Source organism: Molothrus ater, chromosome 3, assembly GCF_012460135.2.
Source record: "Molothrus ater isolate BHLD 08-10-18 breed brown headed cowbird chromosome 3, BPBGC_Mater_1.1, whole genome shotgun sequence".
NCBI classification, from domain to species: domain Eukaryota; kingdom Metazoa; phylum Chordata; class Aves; order Passeriformes; family Icteridae; genus Molothrus; species Molothrus ater.
The window spans coordinates 64,411,388-64,436,261 of NC_050480.2; the positions used below are offsets into that span (position 1 = coordinate 64,411,388).

General features: G+C 41.3%; 1 protein-coding gene across 2 annotated transcripts in view; it reads left to right on the plus strand.

Annotated features, from left to right (window-relative positions):
• Nucleotides 1-24,874, plus strand: part of CEP85L (centrosomal protein 85 like) — a 135,352-nt gene that overhangs the window by 20,101 nt on the left and 90,377 nt on the right. Inside the window, exon 1 of one of the 2 annotated variants that reach the window (XM_036379809.2) lies at nt 10,162-10,257. The exons of the other annotated variant lie outside the window; for it this stretch is intronic. Coding sequence (XP_036235702.1) covers nt 10,209-10,257 — 49 coding nt within the window. The 5' untranslated portion in view covers nt 10,162-10,208. Of the gene's footprint in view, nt 1-10,161; nt 10,258-24,874 lie in introns of those variants that run through there. 2 annotated transcript variants of the gene reach the window in all.

The window sequence follows — 24,874 nt, forward strand, 5'->3', positions numbered from 1 at the left end:
AAAGATTTTGAGGAGAGGCTCTGTACCACGAAGGCCTGAAGGAACAGATATTTTACACCATCTCTTTGAAAGCCTCAACACACACCCACACACGGATTGTTATGAATAACTCTGATGATGCACTTGCCAGCTACTCTGCAGATACAAGCAAGCCAGTAAATGAGTTGCCTACTCATTTGCAGTGGTTTGCAGTGCCTGCATCAAAGCTGAAATATGATGAAAGGATTTGTGTCATGTGTCCTGAACAGGGGCAGGCCTGCATCATGCTCATTTGCTGTCCAGCAAATTCTATTTCCTGACACTGTGACATGCTCGCAGGGGCAGGTCTCCCTTTTTGCTGTGCCGAGCAGTGAGTCCAGCCAAGTCTGCCACTCTTCTGTTTAATCTGTAACAGTGTGACCAACTGTCAAATCTCAGGAGATTCTATGGAGCTAGCATTGTATTTAAAAATAGAGCTGATAAGAGTGTGGGTGAGGGAAGAGCACATACAGAAATCTGGCTTTTTGTTCTTTGTGAGAACTCAATCTCTCTCTCTCTCTCTCTCTCTCTCTCTCTCTCTCTGACAGATTTTGCAAAGAGCTCACCATATGGGGGATGAGGGCTTGGGAAAACCTTACCCTAAATTCCTTCAATACTGTCCTCTGCTGGGGTGATAAACTGTATGATTTAAGTTGCACAACTAAGTAGATAATTTGTTCTGTGGTCCTAATGTGCTTATTCATCCTTCATACAATCATTGGAGTCATTACCAAGGTCCGGTCAGTCAAACTGATAGGACAGACAAAGGGTGATGGCTTTAAACAGACAGAGGGCAGGTTTAGATTAGATATTAGAAAGTGGTGGATGCCCCCAACCCTGGCAGTGTTTGAGGCCAGGTTGGACAGGGCTTTGACCAACCCAGTCTAGTACAAGGTGTCAGGAGGGTTGGAACTAGATGATCTTTAAGGTCCCTTCCAATCCAAACCATTCTGTGATTCTATGGTTCTATGAAATTACTTTTCAAGCCTTTACAAGTAGGTATGCAAACCCTGCATATGCATCAAGCAGAGCTTCTCCACAGACCAGTGGGGAAATATAGGTTGGATATTAGGAAAAAGTTTTTTACAGAAAGGGTGATAAAGTTCTGGTATGGTCTGCCTGGGGAGGTGGTGGAATCACCCTTCCTAAATATGTTTAAAAAGAGACTGGACGTGGCACTCGGTGCCATGGTTTAGTTGAGGTGTTAGGGAATGGGTTGGACTCAATGTTCTTGAAGGTCTCTTCCAACCTAGTCATTCTGTGAATTCAGTGCCACAAGGACCTTGAGCCCTTGTCCTCTTCAACATGGAACTAGTGACTCTTCTATCTGCTTTTACCCTTTTACTCTGGTAAATCCAACCACAGAACTTGTAGGTCCATATTGTGCTGCTCTGTATGGAATCACTGCTGGGCAGGGAGGACCTGCAGTATGCAGCCTGAGGCCTGTGCTGTGGAAATGTTTGATGTGGCTGAGTTTCAGGGGCTGTAGAACCCTATATTGCAGTCACTACTTAGGACAGCAAAAAGAATTTCTGTGAGAAATCCTTGCAGCTGGAGATACAGTTGATCAGGACTCTATAAAAACCATCCATTTCAGTGACTGTTCACTTGTACTTTAAATAAATGAGTCTTTAGCAAAGAGTCTTTCACCATATGCTCCAGTTTGAGTACCTATATATACTTCATGTAAAATTATACTTGAAAGTCATATGAAAAATTATGCTAAAAAAACCCAGGGAAAATAAGGGACTCATTAGATAAGGAAACACAATTCACAGCCTCTCAAATTAGATATCTGGATCTGCTTAGCCAACTTGGCTTACTTGCCAGCTCCATGGAAGTTACTGTATTTACTAACTTATCTGCTCTTTTTAAAGAGGGAACTAATCTTGCAACATTTTCTTTTCCTCTCTGCTCATACAAATTTGAACTCCCAGCAGATTCTGTTTCCTTCCTGATGGTGAGCTCCAAGAGGGTTTCAGTATGTTTTTGTTCTTTGTATTTTTTATATTGGGAGCATATACCTGATGGAAACAAAATGTTGATAATTCATCTGTATTTTAGAACTTTGTGCTTCAGAACTGATGCAAATATTTTTCAAGGTGAACTTTCTTCTGAACATTCAATGTGCCTCATAATGGCATTTTTTCTGGTGATTTTTTAATGCTTTTGTGGAGGCAGTTTCAGCAATTAAAGCACGACACAGCAAATACTAAATATAGATTCGAGTGGAATGGTTGGTAGTTTTTGTTTTACACAGCTCAGTTTCCTTATCTCTGTGCAAGGGAGACTGGTTTACTTAAATTGGAATGTATAAGCTCAAAGATACACAGCACTGAGTACATATAGTTATGTTGTGGACCCTTTGGAGTTTGTAACGTACTTCTAGGGCTTTAGATATTTCAGTTTACTCTAGAGGTCTGTTAGAGTCAGCTTTCAGAGGTTGTGTTCCTGCCTACCAGTAGCATCTGAAAGCAGTAACATAAAAATTCAGCAAATGTGTTTTGGAAATACTGATTCAATTCATCAATTTCAAAATTAGCTCCTGATTTCTACTTTAATATGATGCATCGTGCATGGGGTTTTTTGTGTTTTTAATTCAAATTTTGAGAGTTTATCCTTGCTGCAATCATCTTGGTGAAAGACAAAGAGTATTTTCATGTATTTCAAGATACTTCATTATAGCTGTCTTATTTCTTTCTTAATTTTCCTGTTCTATCTGTTAACTGCAGTGGCTGTGCTAAGTAAAGGTCTTGTCATGGTGAGTGCTGGGGCTGTGTTCCAGCAGGGCCAACACCATGAAAGGCTCAGTTAACATATTGTCAGTGGTGTCATTGAGCAGGGACTTCCATGAATGAACCGACTTCATGGAGCATTTGCTGGGGTAGGGTGCAGATGGGAGTCGTGTGTGTGACTGCCTCTTGCACTTCCTTAATGCATTTTTGTTGCTCTCCATTTTGTCTTCCTGACTGCTTGTCATTTCCTGTTTATTTTTTTTTTGTAATTTTCACATTAGAAGCTTGTGCATAACATTGTTTTGAAAGGATGCAGCCAGATCCAGATTTTTAGTTAAGCTATTTATCTTCTCCTATTAATGCATTTTGTTTGGGTCTTTCAAGCTTCTTACCTTGTGAACAGATGGCAATTACTTTTCCTACAGAAGCCCTGGAGACATTCTCATGTTCTGGGTTGACCTCCTGATGCTTGGCTCAGAAGACAGCAAGACCAAGAACTAAATGGTCAAAGTATAGATATTTGTATCCTACGGTCCTGCACTACCCAGAAAATTGCAACTGTGATGCTTCTGTTTTATTTTAATTGATTTAACCAGATATTCTTACTCACAATATTAGAATGGTACAGCAATGCACTACATGATGTGCAATTCTTAAACCACAGGATTCCTAAATGAGTGGGACTGTCCCCAACAAGTCAAGCCGCAAAACTTAAACTTCTATGCTTCTTTTACTCATATATATTGAAAGTTACATGCTCACTTAACAGCTTGATTTCTTGTTGCTTTCTGAGTGACCAAAGATCAGGTTACATATTTACTCCTCCCAGATCAATTTGGTCACTCAAGTAATGTGTTAAAAGTAGAATGATCTCACAGCCAAGCCAGAGCCTCAAAGTTACTTTTAATAAGCACTCTTGTCTGTGTTAATTTTAAGTCAAAAGCAAAACAGTCTGAGGATACGGTAGTAGATTCATACACATGTCATATACATAACCCTGAGGTCCCATAAAACAAATCTGATAGGCACTGTGGGTCAGTACAAACCAGTACAGCCCAATTTGTGTGTTTCAGTCATTTTCAGTCTTCTTGGGAAAAAAGGGTTCATCTAAAAATGTGCTTTCTATATGTTTACTAGTTTACTGTGAGAAAGATACAAGGCACAAGACATAAGCAAATTATGCTTTACAGAGACAGGCATATCAAAACCAGAGTTTTTTCTAAGGCTGCCTGTCCTGCACACCAGGCAGTTCCCAGCAGTGCCATGGCTGATGGCTGCTGGTCCTTGAGCGCTGTACAGGAAACAGGCCAGTTCTGAGACATCTGTGACATCTTGGGAGACATCTGAGACATCTGGTTGGGTGATGGGTGGGTATAGAACTGCCCAATTAAACTGGATTTTATTCCACCAGCATAGAATACCTTGTCATTTTAGTTGTGGAATTCTCACTGCTGAGAGAAAAAAAAAGTATTATAATAGTGATACATTATTCTAGCATATAGTATGCAATTAACTATTCTAGAATCACTGTCAGTGATTTTTGTAGAATAAAAGTCAATGGAAAAAAAATGGGGTAGGGAGCCTCATTAAGTTGGAGTATTTATAGTTACAGCATGAAATAAATTTTTCCATCCGACTTTTACGTATGGGCATATGACAGTACTGAGCTGCCTAAACTAAGCACTGGCATAACTCCGTTGACTTTACTGAAATTTCATCCCTTTGCAGCAATATTGGGTTTGGCTCAAACACAAGAGACCAGATAATTTTCTGACTGGTAATGCTCATAGCTTGTATTTCTGACTTGGAATAAACAAACAACATATTTTAGGCTATAAGCAGATAATGACGGCCACTTGGAAGAAATTTCCCTTTTCAAGTATTCATACAACATTGCATCTCTGGCTGGTTGTGCTGTAGAGTGTTTGGCCTTCCTGTAACAGTTACTTATAATTTAAAATTCTGATTTACTGCAAAATTATATAATTCACCAGGGATGTTTGTTGCAGAAGGAAAACAGGACTAACTCCTTTGAACACTGAGGTGGAAAAAGGCCAGGAACCTGAACTACATGGTCTGATCCTTTGTTTCAGTGACTGCATACAAGAGATTGCTTTTTGATTAACCTTTAAAGCAGGTAGGTTTAAACAGGTCAGGCAAAATGCTGTTTTTGTGCTTCTAATACAGCAGCTACTTCATATTTGAGGTGGAGTTTAACATATATAAAGAAGCTTAAGAAACTCTGCAAGTTATTGTGTAGTGGTATCATCCAGTTTTGGATGCATCATCCTTCTGCACTCACTTGTCTGTGTGTAACATGGAGTCAAACAAGTCTGCCTTGAAGAAAAACGCCAGCTATGAAAATTTGAGCATTTTCAGGGGCAGTGGGATCAAAACCCTGAACTGCAGCACTTCCTGGGCTTTAGCACAAGTTTTAGCGCAGAGAAACAAATGCAAAAAGTATTGGTGCTCCTAAAATCAGAGAGTGTGTTCACAGAAAGTAAGGGTGACTCAAGGGGGCTCAAGAACAAGAGAACTGGAGATTCTGTGAAAAAGTCATGCAGTAGAGTAAAAGAAACAATTTAAAAAAATATTTTTTGTGAAAGCATAATGTCTTGCAAGAAAGCTGGATATGTCAGTGAGTCCAGGGGAAGAGGTTCCCTGGCTGCTCTGGTAGAGGCACTTAAACTTTATAGGAACCAAATTGGAAGCCTGGGAGAAGACGTACCTCCAGCCTGTTGGTTTATACATATTCTCTCCATCTGCTCCCAAACTGTTTGTATTTCCTCTTCTTTTCTACTGCCTTTGGGAAGAAGGAAGGATGGAGGAAAGGGAAGATAGAATAGCAGAACTCAAAAAATTTCCCCCTGAGAAAAATACACCTGGGAAAATCCTGTTTATCTTCATAAGTTACTGGTTAGATGCCACTGGATGCCACTCCTGCATTTGTTCTTCCTGCACTATCTGAATTGATAACAGAAAGTTGATTTAATTCTCTGTGATTTATTTTAAATTAATATGATACACATACACAAACAAAAAAAAAGTTGAAAAATTCCTGACACTAAAAGGTCTTTGAGCAATGATGTAAATAATTTCTCAGGTGAAAATCTGACTCTGGCAGCTGGAACATTAAGAAGAATCTGCAATTTCAGGATGTTGGAAATAAACCATAGCTATGTTTATAGGTATAGTAACAGTGTGCTGCCTGTTTTGACTCTTTCCCATGGTGTAAGCTGTTAGTAAAAGCACAGTGCAAAGCAGATTCAAACTGCTATCCACTTGTGCTCCTCTGTGAGACATGTGCACTCTCATTTGCTTGTAGAAAAGGCAAAAATGAAAACATTGTATACATAGTGTTACCTCACGATGCCTACTTTGCAGATATTAGATGACACAATTTATTGTTAATGCTGTGCAGTGCACTCTGTGCACTTTGAACAAAACATTTCAGTCTTTTATAGGCAAACATGCCCCTACCAGCAGGTGTGCAGTTCCTTAGGTAAACTAATCTGTTCTTAATTATACTGACTCCCAATCCAGTTTAATATCTTTGTAACATACATAGTTTTTTTTTTTGGAAAACAAGAGGAATTGTTCTAAGGCTTCTTAAAGGCTGCTAAGACTTTGCTAGGACACAGTGTTCAACTGTAAAAGTTGTGGGTGGAGGGAAAGAATTGCTGTACTTAGTGAAGCAACTCAATAACTGAAAATTTGTGATTTTAATTTCAAGGTAATTTACAATGTAGATATGCTTGCAGAAATACCACTGTTGTTTTTTGATAGAATGCACACATGCCTAAAGTCTTAATTAGATAGGGAAATGGTCTGCATTCTCTTAGAACAATGTTTAGGTATTGGCATTTGGGTTTTTTTATAAAATTTTAATTTTATTACATGTGAAAGCAAGTGTGTAGAAGAAACATTGAACTTATTTTTGGCTTTAATCAAAAGAAAACGCTGCTTTCACAGATTATGCTTCAGCTTAACTCCACTTCAAGCATTATGTTTTTACTGGGGGGAAAAAAAGGGATGTGATTTCTGAATCTGGATCCACAGACCATTGGATAAGATGTACTCCAGCTGACCTTAATGAGACTGCATTGCCTAGCACCAGTGCTTAAACTGTTACTTTCTATTGTCTTTTTCCTCTGTTCATTCTGCCAAGAAGGTGGAGTTTGTGTCAGAAAAAAAAGGAGGTGGGGAGAAGGCTTTTCAGACACTAAGAAATTGAGTCCATTCACTGTCTGGAGCATCAAATTTCACTATAATTACCTGGGGATGCAGACTGTTTCCACTTATGGTTTTATTTACGTGTAAGGTTACATGAGTTTCCCCTCACACTGTGCTGCTGCTTTCCACGAGTATCAGGACCTTGATACCCCCCTTGACTGAGGCAGCACTGAAACACAGATTTTCACACTCCTAATTCTTATCAGCCCAAGAGCTGTAAGAGGTGACAAGCTTAGCAGTTGAACTGGATGATCTTAGAGGTCTTTTCCAACCTTAATGCCTCCAGGTTTCTACTCTCATGCAAGTCCCCCAAGCTGAGATCCACATGAAAATAGAGGATTGCTTCAGCAGCATTAAATGGCATAAGCTCTTTTTTCTTTTTTTCTTCTTTTTTTTTTTTCCCCCAGGAGGTCCAGACCAGTCATCATAATTTTTCAAGAGATTTTTGAAAATCTAAACCAAATACTGCTCCAGGTCTAGAACTGGATACAGAAGCAGACTGCAGCTGTAAAACATTGCTGGATAAAGAATAAAGCATTAACAACCTAAAAATTTATTTAAAGAGTAAAACCACTGGCTTCAGTTGGGCCTGGTTTCCAGACAGATACACTGTGGTTATTAGTAGTGAAAAAGCTTTACTAATTACATTCAGTTTCTATAAAAATAACTTAAAATCCAATCATAACAATGAAAGTGTCTCAGGTTTTGCTATCTGACCGCTTGTACTTAAGCACAGTTGGTTTTTTATCTCTGCTCTGAGCAGTAGCACTGTCTAAGCACACATGTCCCAGTGGGGACACCTTGGAAGACACAGCCCTATGGTTGGAGGGGATTCAGCCAGGCTATCTGAATGTGTTCTGCCACCCTCATCTCAGCCTTTTGATCTTTTTTTTTCATCTGTGGTATTGCTCATGGCTAGGCAGGAGATACATAAGAAACTGTAAAGCTTCCATGAACGACAATACAAATTACATAAAACCACTGCAGTGACATTTATTAGAAGATAGAAGAACAGTTTGCACACCTTTTCTATGCATATAGCTTTCTTGCAGTCATGCTATGCCTCTGGTTCTTGCAGCTGTATTTCAGGACAGCACCACAAACTCCAGAGCTTAGCAGTCATGAGGCAATTTTTCTTCTAGCCTGCAGCTAGACACCTTCCCCATCTTAAAATTCAGCTTCCTTACAGCTCACCATATCCTCCTGTAAATATGCTAAGTACTCAAGCTAATCCAACAAAATATTATGCTACAAATGTTACACACAGTCAAGTCCTTTAAAGAGGCCTTGAGCTAAGCTGTTTATGTGTTTGTCTTCAAAGTTTTGCAATATACTTTAGCTTTTATTATTTCTTCTAATATTCATGTTTACCTACCATGCATCTCTCTCGCAAATATTCTTCAATATTGACATTGGCTTCAGGGTTGAAGGCTGGACACTTTCACTGAGGTGGTGATAATGAAAATTTAGTTCTTGCTTTGGTGTTCTGCTGTAAACCAGTATTTGTGGCTTCTTGAAAATGCTTCTGACCTTTTACCATCCAAGGACTTCCAGCAACAGTCTGAGACAGGATCTCCTGCAGTTTTACTATTTGGGTTTTTATTCAGTGTTTGGTAACATTTAAAGTCTGTGTTTCTACAACTCTACCTACAGAACACCCACTGACACTCTGAAGTTAAAACAAGCTGGTGAGGAATGCACATTATGTCAGGTCTTCAGTGAGTGTGCAAGGGCATTATACAGATAAGAAAGAGGATGAAATAACAACATGCAGCATTTCTACATGCTCATGCCAGTACTTCTGAGGCCTGTTTTATTGAGTACGTTATGAATACCAAGCTAGGCATAAATAAAACATGTCTTGTGCTGAAACAAAACATATAACTTTCCAAAGAGATGAAAGCTGTTCTGTGATCACCAGCTACTAATTAAAAATGCATTGGGTCAGCAGGAAATGTTTGAATACAGGTTTTTTTATTGATTGTGAATGTCTCCACACAAGATACAGAACGTATCTTGTTTCACCTCACCTCCCTAAACTATCAGGTCCATCATAATCTACAATGCTGTCTGAAGCATCGCTTTTCTTCTTTTGGTGGGTGTGCATTTTGTAATCTTGGTATGGCTATGCTGATGTTAGAAGCTGTCCAAATGCTTTCTCCTTCCCTTTGTCTGATAATGTGGATTGCTGATTGGGTCAGGGTCTTGTTCAGAAAGTAGTTTACACGGGGCCCACTGGGCTGCAGTTGCAAGCAGCAGTAACAGAAAGGCTGCTATTGCAGAATTGTCTTTTGAAGTATTTGGAGCAGACTCAAAGCAGCGTGGAGAGGGGATGCGCCTCTTATTGGGTTTTAGTTATTGCTGACACGAGCATTTTGTTCCCAGTCCTGTGGCTTAAACTTTTTGATGTTACTGTGGATCTTTTGGTGGAACTGATCGTCCAAATGGATGTCACGATTCTTTATTTCCACATCTTTTTCTTATTAAAACGTATATAAGTAGGGGAAAAGAGTGATTTTGTTATGAACTCTGCTTATTAAGGTCTGTGCACACTGACCTTGGGTATTTCCAATGCCGCAACTCAGGCATTTCACTTTCCTTTTCCGATTGCCTTTACACCACGCTAAGTGCTGTCAGTTCAGTGCTTTCCCCGGCGACGGGCACACGCCGCTGCCCCTTTCCCGAGCCCGGGGTGAGCGGGCGGCGCATACACGCCCAAAAGCGAGCCCAAAACCAGCTCCGCGGCCCGGGGGGGCCTGAGCGGGGCGGGATGGACCAGCCCGGGCCGGGATGTGCTGTGCTGTGCTGGGCCGGGCCGGGGTGGACTCGCCCCCCGCCGCAGCCCCTCGCCGCAGCTCGCCCCGTGGGCCGGGTTATGTAAGCGCTTCGTCCCCGAGCAGCAGCCGCCGCATCTGCGGCGCTCCCGCCCCTGTCCCCGCCCCGCTGCCAGCGCCGGAGAGGCAGCAGGCGGCGGCGGCGGCAGCGCAATAGAGCAAGTTTTGTCTCGGCGAGGGGGCGGCCAGGTCCCACCGCGCTCGGCAGCGCCGGCAGCATGGCCGCGGCGCCCCTGGGGCGGGCAGCAGCCCCCGCCGCGGCGGCAGCGCCCCGCTGAGCTCCCCGGGCAGCGGCAGCGGGAGCGGCCGCCTCCACCGCCCATCCGGGCCGCCAGCCCGCCCGCCCGCCGGAGAGCGGCGGTCCCCCGGCCCGGCCCGGCGCGGCACCATGTGGGGCGGGCTGCACCCCCAGCCCGGCTTGCGCGGCTACAAGGCGGGTAAGGAGCGCTACGGAGGGAAGGGGCTAGGGCGGGGGGGAGGCACAGGGGCCCGCGCCGCTTCCCGTCCCCTCCCCCGGCCCGGCCCGGCTCCTTGCCGGGTCCCCGCAGGAGCGCCGGAGGAAGAGGCTCCGTCCCCGCCGTGCGCGGGAGGCGGCGCGGCCCCTGCCCCGCGCCCGGAGCGGGACGTGGCGCCCCGAGGGGGCGCGGGGGCCGGCCCGGGGCCGCTGGCGCCGAATCGGCCTCAGCCGGGGGCTCGGCGTTTCCTTAGCTGGACCTCGAAGCGGATGACAAAAGCTGAGCTTAACCTACATAATCCGTTTCCATGTTTTGAGCTTTCTCTTCCATCCCCGATTTATGTTGGTATACCCTTAAGCAGAGTCTGGAAGCGTGCTTCTCTTGTAAATTTCGTTGTAAATTTAGACCGGAACAAATGGGTCGAGTCCTGGTTTTTTTTGTTTTTTTTTTTTCTTTCCCTTTTTTTCTCCACCACTTTTCTGTCTCTGGATTAATTAGAGCCTAGCTCCTGCAGGCTGGCAGGGATGCGTTGAAATGTTAATGCTTAGAGTTAGGCTGTTCTAGGGGAAACACCTCTGTGCAAGCGATGGGCTGACTTCCCGTGTCACGGCTGTCAAACTGGCAGAGCAAAACCGGTGAATTGGCTGCAGAGCCGTGTGAACGTTGCTTTTGGGCAAAGGTAAGGTAAGGCAAGGCACCGGCTCTTTAGGATGCCTTTTTTAGGATTTGAAAGTACTACTGACTGTATCACCTGTCTTACTTTGGCAGGGCTTCTGCAAATATTTTGTCATGTTTTGATTTATTGGAGCAATTGATCACAAGTGGAGGTCTGTGGTTTGGCTCTGCCATTGCAAGTGCAAAGTGGTGCTGTTGGAGTAATTTCCTATAGAAATTTGGATTTATGTTTTAACTTTGGGTTCACAAAAGATGACTGTATAATGTGTATACAGTTAGCTGACATATTTAAATGGTGAGATTGTTTTGCTTGCAACTGACAGGGTTTTTCTTGCAAATACAAGAGCTGCTAAGACATTCCCAGCAGCTGCCTGAATCTCTACAAGTAGGCTAATGTTCATCCCTATAAGGTGAAAGAAGACATTGTTCTTTTTTTTTCTGTACTCTGATTATTAATTTCTACGTATAATACGTTTGCCTTGTTGAAGCATTTTAAAAAACTATTTAGTGCTTCCTGCAGAAGAATGGAGTTGCATTATCTTTGTACTACAGCTTGCAAAGATAGTGGGTATTCTGAACAATAGGTGTGGAGATTTCAGTTAATTTGATGGAAACTGCAGGATTTTAGGATGTTTCAATTCTTGATTATTTGTCTTTGGGACAGGAATATTAAAAGGTTATATCATCACCATGTACCCTGACACTAACTTCTGACCATTACAAAGGTTGTTAGTGTTCATTTTTCACTTGTTTCAGAAAACTTTAGATTGTGATATTTGATACATTGTTTTCCCTTTTGTTTGGGGCACATAAAGTGTTTTAGTATTGCGTTGTATTTATCAGCAATTCCAGTGAATTACTGAATTAATGTTTTCCTTTGCTTGTTTGTCAGAATTGACTGTAAGACTGGAGAACAAATTTTGTGTATTGCCTCTAGTTCCTCCCCCATCCCTTCTTTTCTTTTGAACTTGTATTAACCCTGAGTATTTAAATGCATGTGTCTCTGTAAGCAGTAGAGGTGTAAGGTAGCAAAACAGGTAGAAAAAAGATCTAATTTGAGATAGGATAAACTAACAGAAAGCGGTGGTTAATTAGAAGGCAAGTAGATAGAGATTTAACCTTGAGAGATGATGTCTGCATTATAATTTCCAACTGAGGAGTGCCCTCCTTCATCTCTCCTACTGGGAAATAGTTGAGAAGCTGTTTTGTGTGGTTTGTAATCTGTCTGAAGATGTGGAAGTTAATTAGCTCCGTGCAGGTATTTTTATTGAAGGAATGACAGCTACTAAGACTCTATGCTGTTGTTACTACCATGCTAGGTGTTTTTATTTTTTTTCTAAAGAGGCTGTTCATGGGAAAAGTATTTAATAGCAGAACAGTAGTGTCCTACGAGGAAGCAGGAGTTTAGGCACTTATTTCTTAAGCTGAAGGAACCTTTCTTCTGCTAAGATATGTTTAATACTTTAATGGCAGCTACTTGATGGGGATTCCAATTGGTGTGGGAGTATAACAGTAATAACTTGATAATTCTTGGTAAACATAGTTTTGTACTGAAAAGTCTTCTATTTTGCTAGTTGTACTTTCGTTACCTATGGATATAGGTATTTAAAAGTCTTACTTTTGAAAATCACTGAAAATCATACAGTTGAAAATCATATAATTCCCTTACAAAGCTAGGTGCTTACTGAGTTATTCTGTTTACACAGGGGAATGACCAGTTTTTTAGTAATAGATGCAAATTAATTCTGGTTATCTTAAAATGTAACAGGCAAGGACACTTTTGGAGCATATTTAATTTGTGACCTTCAGTTTTACTCTTTCTTCTCATTTCGACATGGTAGTTGCTTTTTGGTTCAATAGGAGTGCCTTCTCTGAAAAAAAAAAAATTGCTGTCTTGTTTTTATCCCACTGAGATTTTTTTTTTAGATGGGTGCTTCTTGTATAATCAGTGAATTTAATGACACAGTTTGCTGCTCATGCAAAATAATTTCAGCTCCTTACAGTCTCAGTGCCTGTCCTGAAAAATTAAATTGCTGAAAAATTAAATTTGAAATGTATATGATTGACTTAAGTCTTTCAGTCTTCTTGAACTTGTTGCAGCATAGTTTGTACCTCTACAGCACGTGAGTAACTGCTGTCTTTACAGGAATATAACTGCAGTGAAGGGCATAGAGCATTTTAATCCCTTTGCTTACTTATCTAGACCAGCCTTTGAAATGCACATTTGGTTAACAGCTCTTTTAAGACTATGAAAGTGCTGGTCTAGATGTTGTTGGGCCATGCGTGTCCAACAGATGCCTGTGGAAAGTGAAAGAAGCCCTCTTTGAAATGAAGTAACACATATTTATTACTTGTAGTAAACTGTGCCACCTCTAGTCAAGCTTCTTTCTACTGTCCATTATTGCCTATTGATAATGTTGGACATCAAAAGGATTTTATTGACACTCCCTAAAAATAGTAGCCTGTACCCTCTGCTCCTGGAGCCCTGGCAGTGTGATTTGCCCTGTGTTCCTTGTACTTGAGCCTCACTGGCAGCATGGCACATGTGGGTCTGAAAGATTATTTAATGATGTCACAAGTGAAGTGGCAGCAGCAATAAGGTCCCAACACATTGTAAAGCCTGTGTGGCACTGCCTTCTTGGGGTACACGTGGGTTTCCAAGGCAGCTTCCTAACTCAGCCAGGGTGGGGAGGATGGGGCTGATGACAATTGTTTTCATCCTTTGAGGTGGAGGAAGAGACAGAAGTCCAGTGGCTTTGTTTTGTGATAAGTTTTCTTGCTCTGCTATTGGAGATGTGCAGCCAGGGATGGTACAGCTTTGGAAGTATCTTGAAAAGGCAGGTTTATCTTTACAGGCAATAAATGGTGAGTTAGTCCAAGCATAGATTTCAAACTGGTTACCAGTTATAGGTGTATAAATGTGTTTGTATGCGGTGCATTATAAAGATTGTTCACCCAAACTTAAAAAAGGAATTTTCCAGCTGCAAGACTGGCTGCTAGAATGGCCTCTGCTGTCTTTCACAGATCACTATGGGGTCAAATGACATTCTGTGTTTGAGTGATAGTGAACAGGAGCTACTTACTTCCCTTCAAAAACAACGCCTTTATTTTTTCATCCCTCCAGGCAATTCACTTTTATGGATATAGCATCCACTCCTTTAATATGTGCAGAACACTTATGTCTTAACTGCTTGGCAAGAGAAGAATGATGGATGTAAGAGTGTATTATAGTGTTGGGTTTGCAAGTTAGCAGTTATTCTGATTCTGTATGTTACACTTTGACTGAATATAGACTTGTGGTTGCAATAATTCTTTGCTTTTAAAATTTTAATTAAAGGAAGTAGTTATTACTTTAGTCATTTTGAAAAGAATGCATTTGTTTTAAGGAGTTTTACAGAATAAATATGTAGTAAAAAGCAGCCTGAATAAATATGTAGTAAAAAGCAGCCTGAACCATTCTGTCTGCCCTAGTGGGAGGTGGTGAAGGAAGTGCTGGTAGGAAAACAGCACCTGTAGATTCTCCAAATAATGTCTAGAATTTATGTCAATCAAATATTGATTCTTACAGTGCAAAATTATTTATGCTAAGATTTTAGCCAGGCACTTAATACCTGCTAAAGAACCCATGTATTTCAAAATGTGATGCACGGTGGTAAGAATAGCTGAAAGCCTCCTAAATTGCATGACTTGAGGTTGTAGCCAGAGGTGATCATCTACCATTGTTAAAAGCAAAGCTTGTTCATTGTAGGCAAGTTAGTTAAGGAGAAGAGAGATAGTATTATTCTTGTTCAATATCAACTGCTCTGTGTTCTGTACTCTTTGGATACTTGTTTTTAACATACAACTTGCTTGTTGTTTAATAGTTAAAGAGTTAAACTAATTGTCATTTCCTGTGCTGGTGGTTCTTTGGCTGAAAAAGTGCTGACTTGCCTGTAGTTGTCAGTAATCTCTTGGGTGGCCAAATATGTCTTAGAATTGTACACTGACAATGAAACAGTCTCATTGTGGTTGTGATTAGCCCAAAAACACATTCAGGCGTATTCACTGTGATTCAAAAAGTCACTTTTGTACTGGCTTTTGCCATAGGTTAGCCTTGGCTCACTGCTCAACGGCTTGCTGCTCTCAGTCCTCAGTGAGGCAGGAGAGAAAATAGGATGGAAGAGCTCGTGTTGAGATGAAGACAGAGAGATTGCTTGCCAGCTGCTGTCACAGGCAGAACAGATTTGGCCGTGGTGTCAGTCCATGTCGACTTCTCTTCACACTCCTTCCTTGTGCTGTTGCCCTGCTCCATCCTGATCTCTGTAGGACCTTACAGGGGGCATCTGATCAGAGCTGCTGCTCCTCCCCCTCTGCTCCTGTTCCTGCCTCCGGGTTCGCAGGGCTGTTTCTCACACTCTTGTTCTCCCTCACTCACTGCTCATGGGGAGTGTTTTGCTCTTTCTGAACAAATGCTTTCCCTGAGGCATTGCCATCATGGCAGCAGGGCTCAGCTGAACCCTGCTGTGGCTGCCTTGGAGCTGTCTGGAACCGGCTGTGTCCATGGCCTGGCAACCCCAGACACTCCTCACACAGCCCTCCCTGCAGCCCCCACCAGCAGCTGGGCAGCTGCACTCCATAAAACTTCTTCAGGAGGAAGCCATTATATTTTGATATTTCTTTTCTGGAATAATCTAAATATAGTGTCCTGAAGTTTATTGCTGCCAGCACTGAGGGAAGGTGTACTGAAGTATAAGAAGTTCTGGCTCCTGCCTTAGGTTCCTACATGAAGTTTTTGCTGTCTTGGACAAGTTGAGGAGGCACTAAGTGTGGCCTGTGGGACACTGCAGATCGGCTGCAGAGGCCTAGAGAAGAGGAGGAAAAATTGCAGCAGGGAATAACTCATGTAAATATGCTCACAAGTGTGTTAGTCCTGACACATCATGCCTCATATTCCCAGAAACTGCTGAGCCCTGTGGAATTGCCCCTGAGGATGCTGGCTTTCCCTGGGCACTGTGCTCCCCAGCATCTGGCTCGGTTGTCTGAGTGCGAACATCCTATTGATTGCACAGCCACGCTCAAGTGACCTATTTCTCTGCAGCCAGCCGTGCTGTAAATGACACTGCATCTTTCTGTTCCTCATTCCCCAGGGATCTCTGCTGTTTTTTGAGATTTGAACTGCCCATCTGTAAAAGGAGTCAGTAACACAAAGAAAAGAGGCTGAGTTTTGAGAATTTTTTATTCTTTTTCCTTAAAGGTGTAATAGTCTCTGAAATATGGGAAAATATGGCAGGTAACCTGCTCTTTTTGCCTGAAAGGGTGTATGCAAGCAGATTGCAGGGCATGATTTCATTTTGCAGCTGAAATAATCTAGTGAGCAGTTGCTCCCAGCTTCCTGTGTACCTCCACTCGTATGCCTCCTGTGTACCCACTCTAGCACTTTCTCAACCTTCCAGCAAACTAATTGGGGAAGCTGGACCAGGAAAATACTGAAGTTAAATACTGAATGAGGGATTTACAGTTGCCTGGTGTCAGGCACCTGACAGAAATCTGTCTGTTTCACTGCAGGAAACATCTATGCTGTTGTCTGGCAGGTGTGGGATATTTAGAGTCAAGTAGACTAGCTCTTCAATCAGCTGGTGGACAGTGGAAAAATCTCCCAGCAAGCACAGTCTTGGTTTGCTGCTGCAGATGACATCAGGAAGTATATAGTTAATCCCCAGACTTACCAGGAAGGTCAAGGAAGGTTAAGTGAGGATCAGGAAAAAGTGACATTAATTCCATTGGACAGTGTAACTTCCACCAATTAGTGGACTCACAGGTTTAAGCAAGTCCAGAATAATGGATAATGACGGAAGAGGTGGTAGGAGACTGTCTCAGTCTTGCTGAGGAAGGGCAGTGCAAGTTGTGTCAAGTAAAGGTCTTAACTGCCTCTTCATTTCTTAAAATACCTGAAGTATACCTAGCAAATGCAATTAAAAAAGAAAAAGATGCTTTCAACCTTCTGATACACTAGAGACCAGTGGTGTGGTATTCGGATGAGAAACATTCTTGAATGATCCTGGAGTCAGAACTGAGATTCCTTATAAGGTATCCTTATGTTTTTAATGTTTGTTTTACTCCTTTCATAGCATAGTTTCCAGATGGTGTGGAGAGCTGCAACTTTTTTAAATATTTCAAAACAAATTACCCTTTTTTTTTTCAGGACTGTCTTCTTGTAAGATGATGTCTTCCCTCCCGAATGCCTACCTTCAGCATTTAGACCTTTTGGCAATTTTCAGTGCCTCTGGAGGCATTCTTATAGTTGAGAATTAGTGCTTTGTGTAAAGTTCAGTGGCTAACACTGATCAAAGACCTGGTGGTTTTGTGGGTAATAAGAAAACAAGGTATGAAGTGTACTGACCTAACTAAAAGCGCAAAAAGACATTGGAAATACCATTGCTCAAAACTTTATCATTTTTGCTACTTAGCAAAACTAAAGCTAGTAGTTGCAGTCTTAAATACTTTCTGTTCTCTTCATCATCTGAAATTACAAAACTGATTGAGCAAAGGCTTTTGTGTGGTTGGTAGAATTATTGTAATGTAAAGCTTTACATTGAAAGTGATTGTAGTTGTGAAGACAGAAAAATAAGAAGTGCTGGTTTTGACTGAAAGTATCCTGAATAGAGATGATGGTGTATTGTATTCAAGGATTATTTTTTTTTTTCTAACTACTTTTCTCAGTTTCCAGGGTATTGTCCTTCTTTACATTGAATAGGAGTGATAGGAAGCTGTAAAGCTAATTGTGAGGAAAAGTTGTGCTCTGTGACATGGGCACTGGAAATTTGTAAGGAAAATCTCCTCATGTCTTACATTAAGAGAGAATTTCATCCTTTCCACTGAAATGTAACAATGTGGGAACTCCCTTACATAGTTCTGTTATTCTGTGCATACCTCTGTTAGTATGCACTAAACCTATAGCCTGGAGGCTCAGTTTTCTGATACTTGCACATTAAATTAGGTCCTGTTGTGTTTATAATGCACATTAGACCTCTTTAACAGTGCTAAGATTTTGTCCTTCATTTTTCATACTTGAGCAAAATATTTCAGCGAAATTTTATTTTGGGGGAGTCTGTCTTCTCCATTTATTTTAGCGTCAAGGATATCTTTAGAACTGATATTTCACTACAAAGAGGAGAGAAATGATGCACTTTCTTTCTAAAGTAAGACTGCTGGACTCCTATTTGTGCCACTTTGCAAAGTGTGGGAGCTACTTAAAACCATTTAGTATTTTTTGACTCATTTTAGGATTACTTCACTTTTCCCCACGCACAGAGGAGATTGAATTAAGCCTTTAAACAGAGAGAGAGAGAGAGAGGACAAAGGTAATTCTGTAAGAAAAATGTTAGCATGACAAACAGCTTGCAGAGCAACTTACCTGGTTTTGAATACTAATAAAGCTAAGCTGTAAGAAAGGGTGAAGCAGATGATAGGCTATGATCATTACATTTTTTTTTTGATAGGAGGATTCAGCTGATCAACTAAAAGTGCCCAGCTTTTTTGACAGACCCTAGGAGCTGGCTGCATGTCCTGAGGGCTTGCTGTTGAAAGTTTATATTAACTTCAAGTATAATTTAATGTGTTTATTTTCCTAGGTGTTCCCCTCTTCATGCTGCAGTTGATAAACTTTCCAAGTTTAAAAGGTAGTCTTCTCCTCTGTAGTTGTTATGGAAGTGGATGGAAACTAGGAATATCATTTTGTGTTTCCATGGGGTGAATAGTGCATTGAGTCCAAAAACAAAGAGGCAAGCCAGCATAGCAGCCATGAGGTAATAGTTGTAGTCTGTGTGCCAAACATGAAATAAGAAACATCTGCAGTTTGTATTTTGAAGTTCTGTTTTATGCAAATGTTCTATCTGGAGGCAGAAAACTCACAGGAGTGCCATCAACAATTGGATTGAGCTTTTGGTCTTGCTCCTGTCAGTGATGAAATGAGAGCAAACCGCTTTCTTTCCTCTCAAGGCTGGAATTTAATCATTGGTTTGATGCTAAATAACTACAGCTAAATGCTGTCTGTGTATGAAATATGAAGTGTGTTATGAATTTGTGTTTGGGTTACATACTTTCTAGAGTAGAAGTCAGGGAAGGCAAAGCTCCATATTTCATACCTGTGTCAGTTTAAGGATTTTGCCATCTTTTTAGTTAAGAGTTGAGCACAACTCTCTGCTAGCTGAAGGGATTTTGTCCTCCTCAGTGAAGGCAGCCAGAGATTTATGCATATCTAGCTCCAGTTTAGAATCTGCCTCAATGTGCAGTTTGGCAGTAGGATAAGCCTGGTTGCTGCTGGGCATCAGACCTGTATGCTTCCACTCCCTCCCTGGCACTCCTTCTTGTCTGGCCCCTGGCTGAGCAAGGCTTATAAAGTCAAATGAGCAGATAACCTTTTCCGTGAGTGAGGACAGTTTGTTCCTGACCCGCTTGCTCTAGGCTCTGGAGTGGCAGGGCCCATGCTGGGGAAGCAGGATGAGTGTGAGTGTGAGCAGAGTGAGCAGCCTCTGCCTAGCAGCTGAGCAGTAGGTCCAATTAGCTCTGATGTCAAACAGCCTTCCCAGCTCAGACCCATTTTAGCCAGCAGCATAAGCTGGCCAGCTGGACTCTGATGGAAAGACAGAGCTGTTCTCCTCTTACTTTCTTAGCCTCTGGTGAGGGTACAGAGAGCGAGCTACCTGATGCTCATCCATCCAATTGACTTATTATTTTTAGTTACCATTGTTCCTTTAAATTGCATACTTTCCTGCATGGGATACCTTGTAGCTTGTTGTACAGTCCTGTGCACATTTGTCATAAAAATCAGACCTTGTAAAGGTTCACTTTGAAATGCTGTTTTGTGTAGAAAACAAATGTTTTATAGTTGTAATTATCTATGATGAGAGATTGTACATTTAGCCACTTCTGTGAGGGGAAAAAAAATCAAAACTATTTAACCTTTATTAAGGAATTTGAGAGGTGAAAGAAGCTGTAGGTTTGGTGACAATCTACTTTAAATTTAGCTCACAGGATACTGAAGCACAAGTTTATGTTCCTTAAAATATGACCATAGCCCTTTTTTGTAAAGGCAGTTTTGATACTGCCAGTCCAGGTGGTTGTGTACTCTGAGGATTGTATTTTGAGTATTTTCTTCTTAAGGTTTCTTTCTTCTACTTTAATTTTTTTCCTCTACCATTTTATGTTTCTCTCTCTCTCTAGAAGGTGAATTCTTTTGCACATTAGTAATACAGAGGACAAGCATAAGCCTTTGTATACCAGGCAGTGTTATCAGCCTTTGTAAGTTGATAAAAAGGTCTCTCTCAATATTCTTCTGTTTAAACTCTCACATTCTTATTTTTCTTCCCTGTTTCCCTCTATATCTGTACATTTTTATCTTTTTTCATGCTTAATGTTGTTCTAATCTGTTTGTAACTGAAAAGCTATGAGAACTTAGTTAAATAGCTTGCAGGCTCTGTCAAGAAAGCACACTAATAAAGGATATGAGTCCTTAGGATGAATCATACTTCAGTTATCTGACACTATAAAGTACTTTTGAGAAACTGAAACGTAAAAATGAAATAGTTCAGGCTGTCATTTCATCCCACCTTACCCTGCTTCTTATTGCACTTTGATTAAACTGCATCATCCACCTACTCTCAGCTGCATTCGTGTGAGAGGAGGGACTGGGACCTTCTGGTATCTTAGTTCATGGCCAGCTGGTAGAGCTATGAGTTTCCACCACCTCCAGAGCATTTGTAAAAAAAGGATCTTGAAACTGAAATCTGGCCACCTTCCCTGGAAGCATTAGAAACCTCTATTCCCAATGTTCTGCTCACCCTGGAAGCAAACAGCCTGTATTGTAGACCTGGAACTTGTTTTGGATATTTGTATTAAAACTTGCAGTTTGTTTTACAAAAGGACCATGAAGGTGAAGTGCACCTAGGAAGTATGTTTCTAGGAGGTTAGGGTTGGGATGCCATTTTTTAAACACTATTTTTGAAAGAATTTATGAAGTAGTTACTTATCAGTTTTTTTTTTGCCTGTGTCTGGAAGGAACACTGTCATGCCAGGATCTTTTTATTGTGTCAGAATATCAGATTGAGTGACTGCACCTTATTATTTGCTTCACCTTAGACTGAAGGAGGCTGCTGTTGCACCATTCTATTGCTAGCTCTCAGCTTTTTTAAAAGTCCTGTATAAATGTGTGAGGTGTGACATCTGCTCTTGTGTCTACTTTTGGAAAGGCTTTTTAGCATTTTGGGTTCCCCTGCCTCCATCGCCTTTTCTCATGGTGTTGTCTTTCCAGCAGTTAAAAAAAAGAATATTATCCATGAGGGCTTGTTGTGCATGAAGCACACCCCAGAGTGAGATTTTCTTTAACCTTGTGGCAGTAATGATCTTGCAGGTATGATGAGTAAACAAACATTTTCCAACCAAAGTAAGTTTTTTCTTACAATACAGCAACCATATCATTGAGAAACCATTTGTGGGTTTATTTGTAGACTTTTCCTAGATGTGTGATTATGCAGCCCTGTGGTACAGGAGAGAAAGTGAAAGTGAGGCTATTACACCTTAAAGAACTTATTGAGAAGGGAATGTGTAGAAGATGCAACCAGAATAAGTTCAGCAATGTCAGGGGATTATATGAGTGGATGTGGGAGAGCTGGGTTGAAGGTGGGGTGATTTCTTTCAAAATGTCATGTGATCTTTGTGCATAATTAGCAGTGTTTAGGGTAAAGGTACAGATGGTGAGGGTAAACTAATTAACTGTGGCAGTGTCTTTGGGCTGAATGCTGACTCTCTTTCCTTGCAAGGGCTTCAGGCAGACTTCAGTGCCATCCTGGCGTGAAATATGATTGTACAGCCTGGTCACATCCATGATGACCAGAATGAGCTTTGTGTAGTTAGTTTTGATAGTACTGTAGAGAGATCTTCTTCAGAATCCTTTGACTGTATAAATTTGCACTGGCTGTCATGGGTGTTTCACTTCTGGTCACAATCCATGTCAGTCATAGTGTGGAATAGAAAAATCAGTATTCTTAGTTCAGGATGTATCTGCTGTGAAACCCAGTTAAGTCTTTTGCTGTTGCAGTGTCTAGGTAAAGTAACAGTATCACAGCTGTCACTTAAAATAACAATCTTTACATTCAGGCATGTTAGAGGTATTTTAGGAACCAAATGTAAAGACGGTAATGTTGTTATTTTGTGTATGTACTTCACAGGGGATCTGTGCATGCCACTGAAATTAGGCATGGTAATGATCCAGAATTAACTGTGAGTCTTTCTCACAGCAATAGATGACAGTGTTCTGTAACACAGAAAAAGATACATGTTTTTGTGGAGTGAAATTTCAACAACTGTTCCCTTTTAATAAATAATCTACTTCCTGCCCTTTATATACTTAGTTGTAAAGGGATCTGTTTTAAATGCCTAGGCTGGAAACAGAGGACTATGTTGGTATGTTTCACTGACCAAATTTAAGGAGACATTCAACTTTTTGTATAAACAAGGCTTCTTTTGAGATTTTTTTGTGATCTTATGTGTATGTTGTCATGTTTGTTGATGGAAATTGCAGCCTGGTAGGATGACACTACTTTTTTCTCTCCTAGTGAATCCTATGAAAGGTAGATTTTTCTAACCCCGTAAAGAATGATCACAGACAGATGCTAATATGCAATTCAGCAGGACAAATATTGATTAGAAATTTTTGCTTGCTTTTCTTACTCCACTCTGTATTTTGGGCAGATGGATGGTGGCTGTTGATTGGCAGGTTAGAGATCAGAGCAGCAGGGTGAGGCAGGTGTGCTGGCTGAGCAGCGTGGGGACTCCTGTGTATCTTCTGCTTTTACACTTGGTTCTTTTAGTGTGGGCTCTTTGCTGTATGAAAGATCGTACATTTGCAGAGAGCTGTTCAGAAAGGAGATGGGGAGCAGAGAATGGGGTGCATAGCAACTGGGGATTCCTCACGATTTGGCTCAGAAGGTCAGTTTCAAATAAAGAAATAATGTCTCGGAGTAATGAGATCTATAGGGTCCTATTTTATGAGTTACTTACTGTTCAGGCTTAATATTTGGGTTTGTTTCTACTATCTTGGTGCTTGTATTTGGCTGTTTATGATACAGCTTTTCCAAGATGATTGAACTCACTTTCTCATGCAGACACTTGCTATTTGTAATGGCCTTCTCTGAAATAGAATCTCCATTACGTCTGCAAGGTAACACAATTGTGGGTGTGCCATGAAACATCAAAAACTGCAGACTCCTGCATTATTAGCTATCCTTTTTAGGAAAAAAAAGGAGTATGCTTAATGTCAAGGGGCAAAGAAAAAGCATTTTTTGAAGGATGCAACTGGGGCTTGATGTGTCCCCAGGCTGTCTGTGTGTAGGTGTAAAACTGAGAATAGATTACAGCAGGGTGATTTGTGGTGCCTGTTACTTTCTCTACTCACAGTACCTGCAGAGATCCCGATGGGAATCAGTGTCTGCCCCCTCTAGTATGTAAACCCTGTTTGTTAACCTAGTCTAGTTGCACTGGGTTGTTGCATCTTTTGGGGTATATTGCAACAATTTGTTTGGAACATGAGAGCCTCTTGAGGTGTTTGGAAAACTTTCTTGGAATGAAGGGTGGTAAAATCTGGAAGAACCAGAGAGGTTGGGAAATCTGTGTCCTTGGAGGTGTTCAAGACTCAGCTGGATGAGGCCCTGAGTAGTCTGATCTAATTATCTTATCTTTCAGCTGAAGGTTAGAGTACGTGTCTTCTGAAAGTCCTTTTTTAAGTTACTCTCATTCTGTGGTATTTTTAGCTTTTATTCCTCAAAGTTGTACCAGAGTGAAATGCAGCTCTCCCTTTTGGGCGTTTGTGTATGGATGGTTGTAGTTTCACGTGCTGGGCATTTCTCTAACCAAGAGATCTGAAGGGTTTGGCACTTAATACTATCTTAATGCTACCACTACTCTATACTAAATTATCTGGTGCATTTCTTTTAACACTTGTGTAACACCATAAAAGCTGAAATGTCACCAAAGAGTTGTATGGTGAAAAACAGCATAATGAAGGGTGAAACTATCTATATTTCTGTTCTATAAATGTATTTTAAATGTCTCCTAAATCAGAATTGTCTCTGATTTAATTAGCTTGGCGTTCCATAAGTCAGTTTGACTCTTGCTTGAATAGCTAGATGCAGCTTGAGAGAGATGAAGTGGAATTCTTCTGGAAAGTAGCCCTGTTCAGAAGGAGGTGTGGTAAAATTACTGTTCCCAAAGCAGCCAGAGTATTAGTGAAAAATATGCTGGATGGTAAGAGAAGAAGAAATGTCCCAGTTTCCCACTAGCTGTATGCAAAACTGTCACACTTGAGTACATTACATGATGACACAAGAGAGGGTGATATGAAGGATGACACCTGGAGTGGTATTCCACTGGAATCTTGGCTGGGATCCCTTTACAGGGTGTGACTGGTGAGCCATGGGCACTTGTGTTCATGTCTGGCTCCTCTGGTCTTCCCCCTCACCCTTGGACCTGAAAGATACTCACTGGAATAGTTAAAGAGACTTCTGTAGAGGCAAAACTAAGCTTAAGGAAGAGAAGGAAATACATCAACAAGGTATGGCTGAAGTAGAATGAAGGGGAAGGAGAACTGGGTGATTTTGAATTATGGGGAGAAAAAGGTAGGCAAATGTGCTAAAGGGAAGAAGAGGCATAATCTCAACAGAGAATGAAGTTGAGGCAAACGAGATGGACAGGCATATTTAAGGCCTTCAAGAACCTACCTACAAAAAAGACTGTTTTAGATGTCATGTACCAGGTCAATAGCACATGCCACAAGGAATTTAGTGTATAAGTATTTATTGTGTTCCTCAGTTTTCAACTGGCTTGGCAGGCAGCTGTCACCACTCCAGCTACTAGGTCTATTGATTTGGCTGCTGTATGGGAACCATGTATG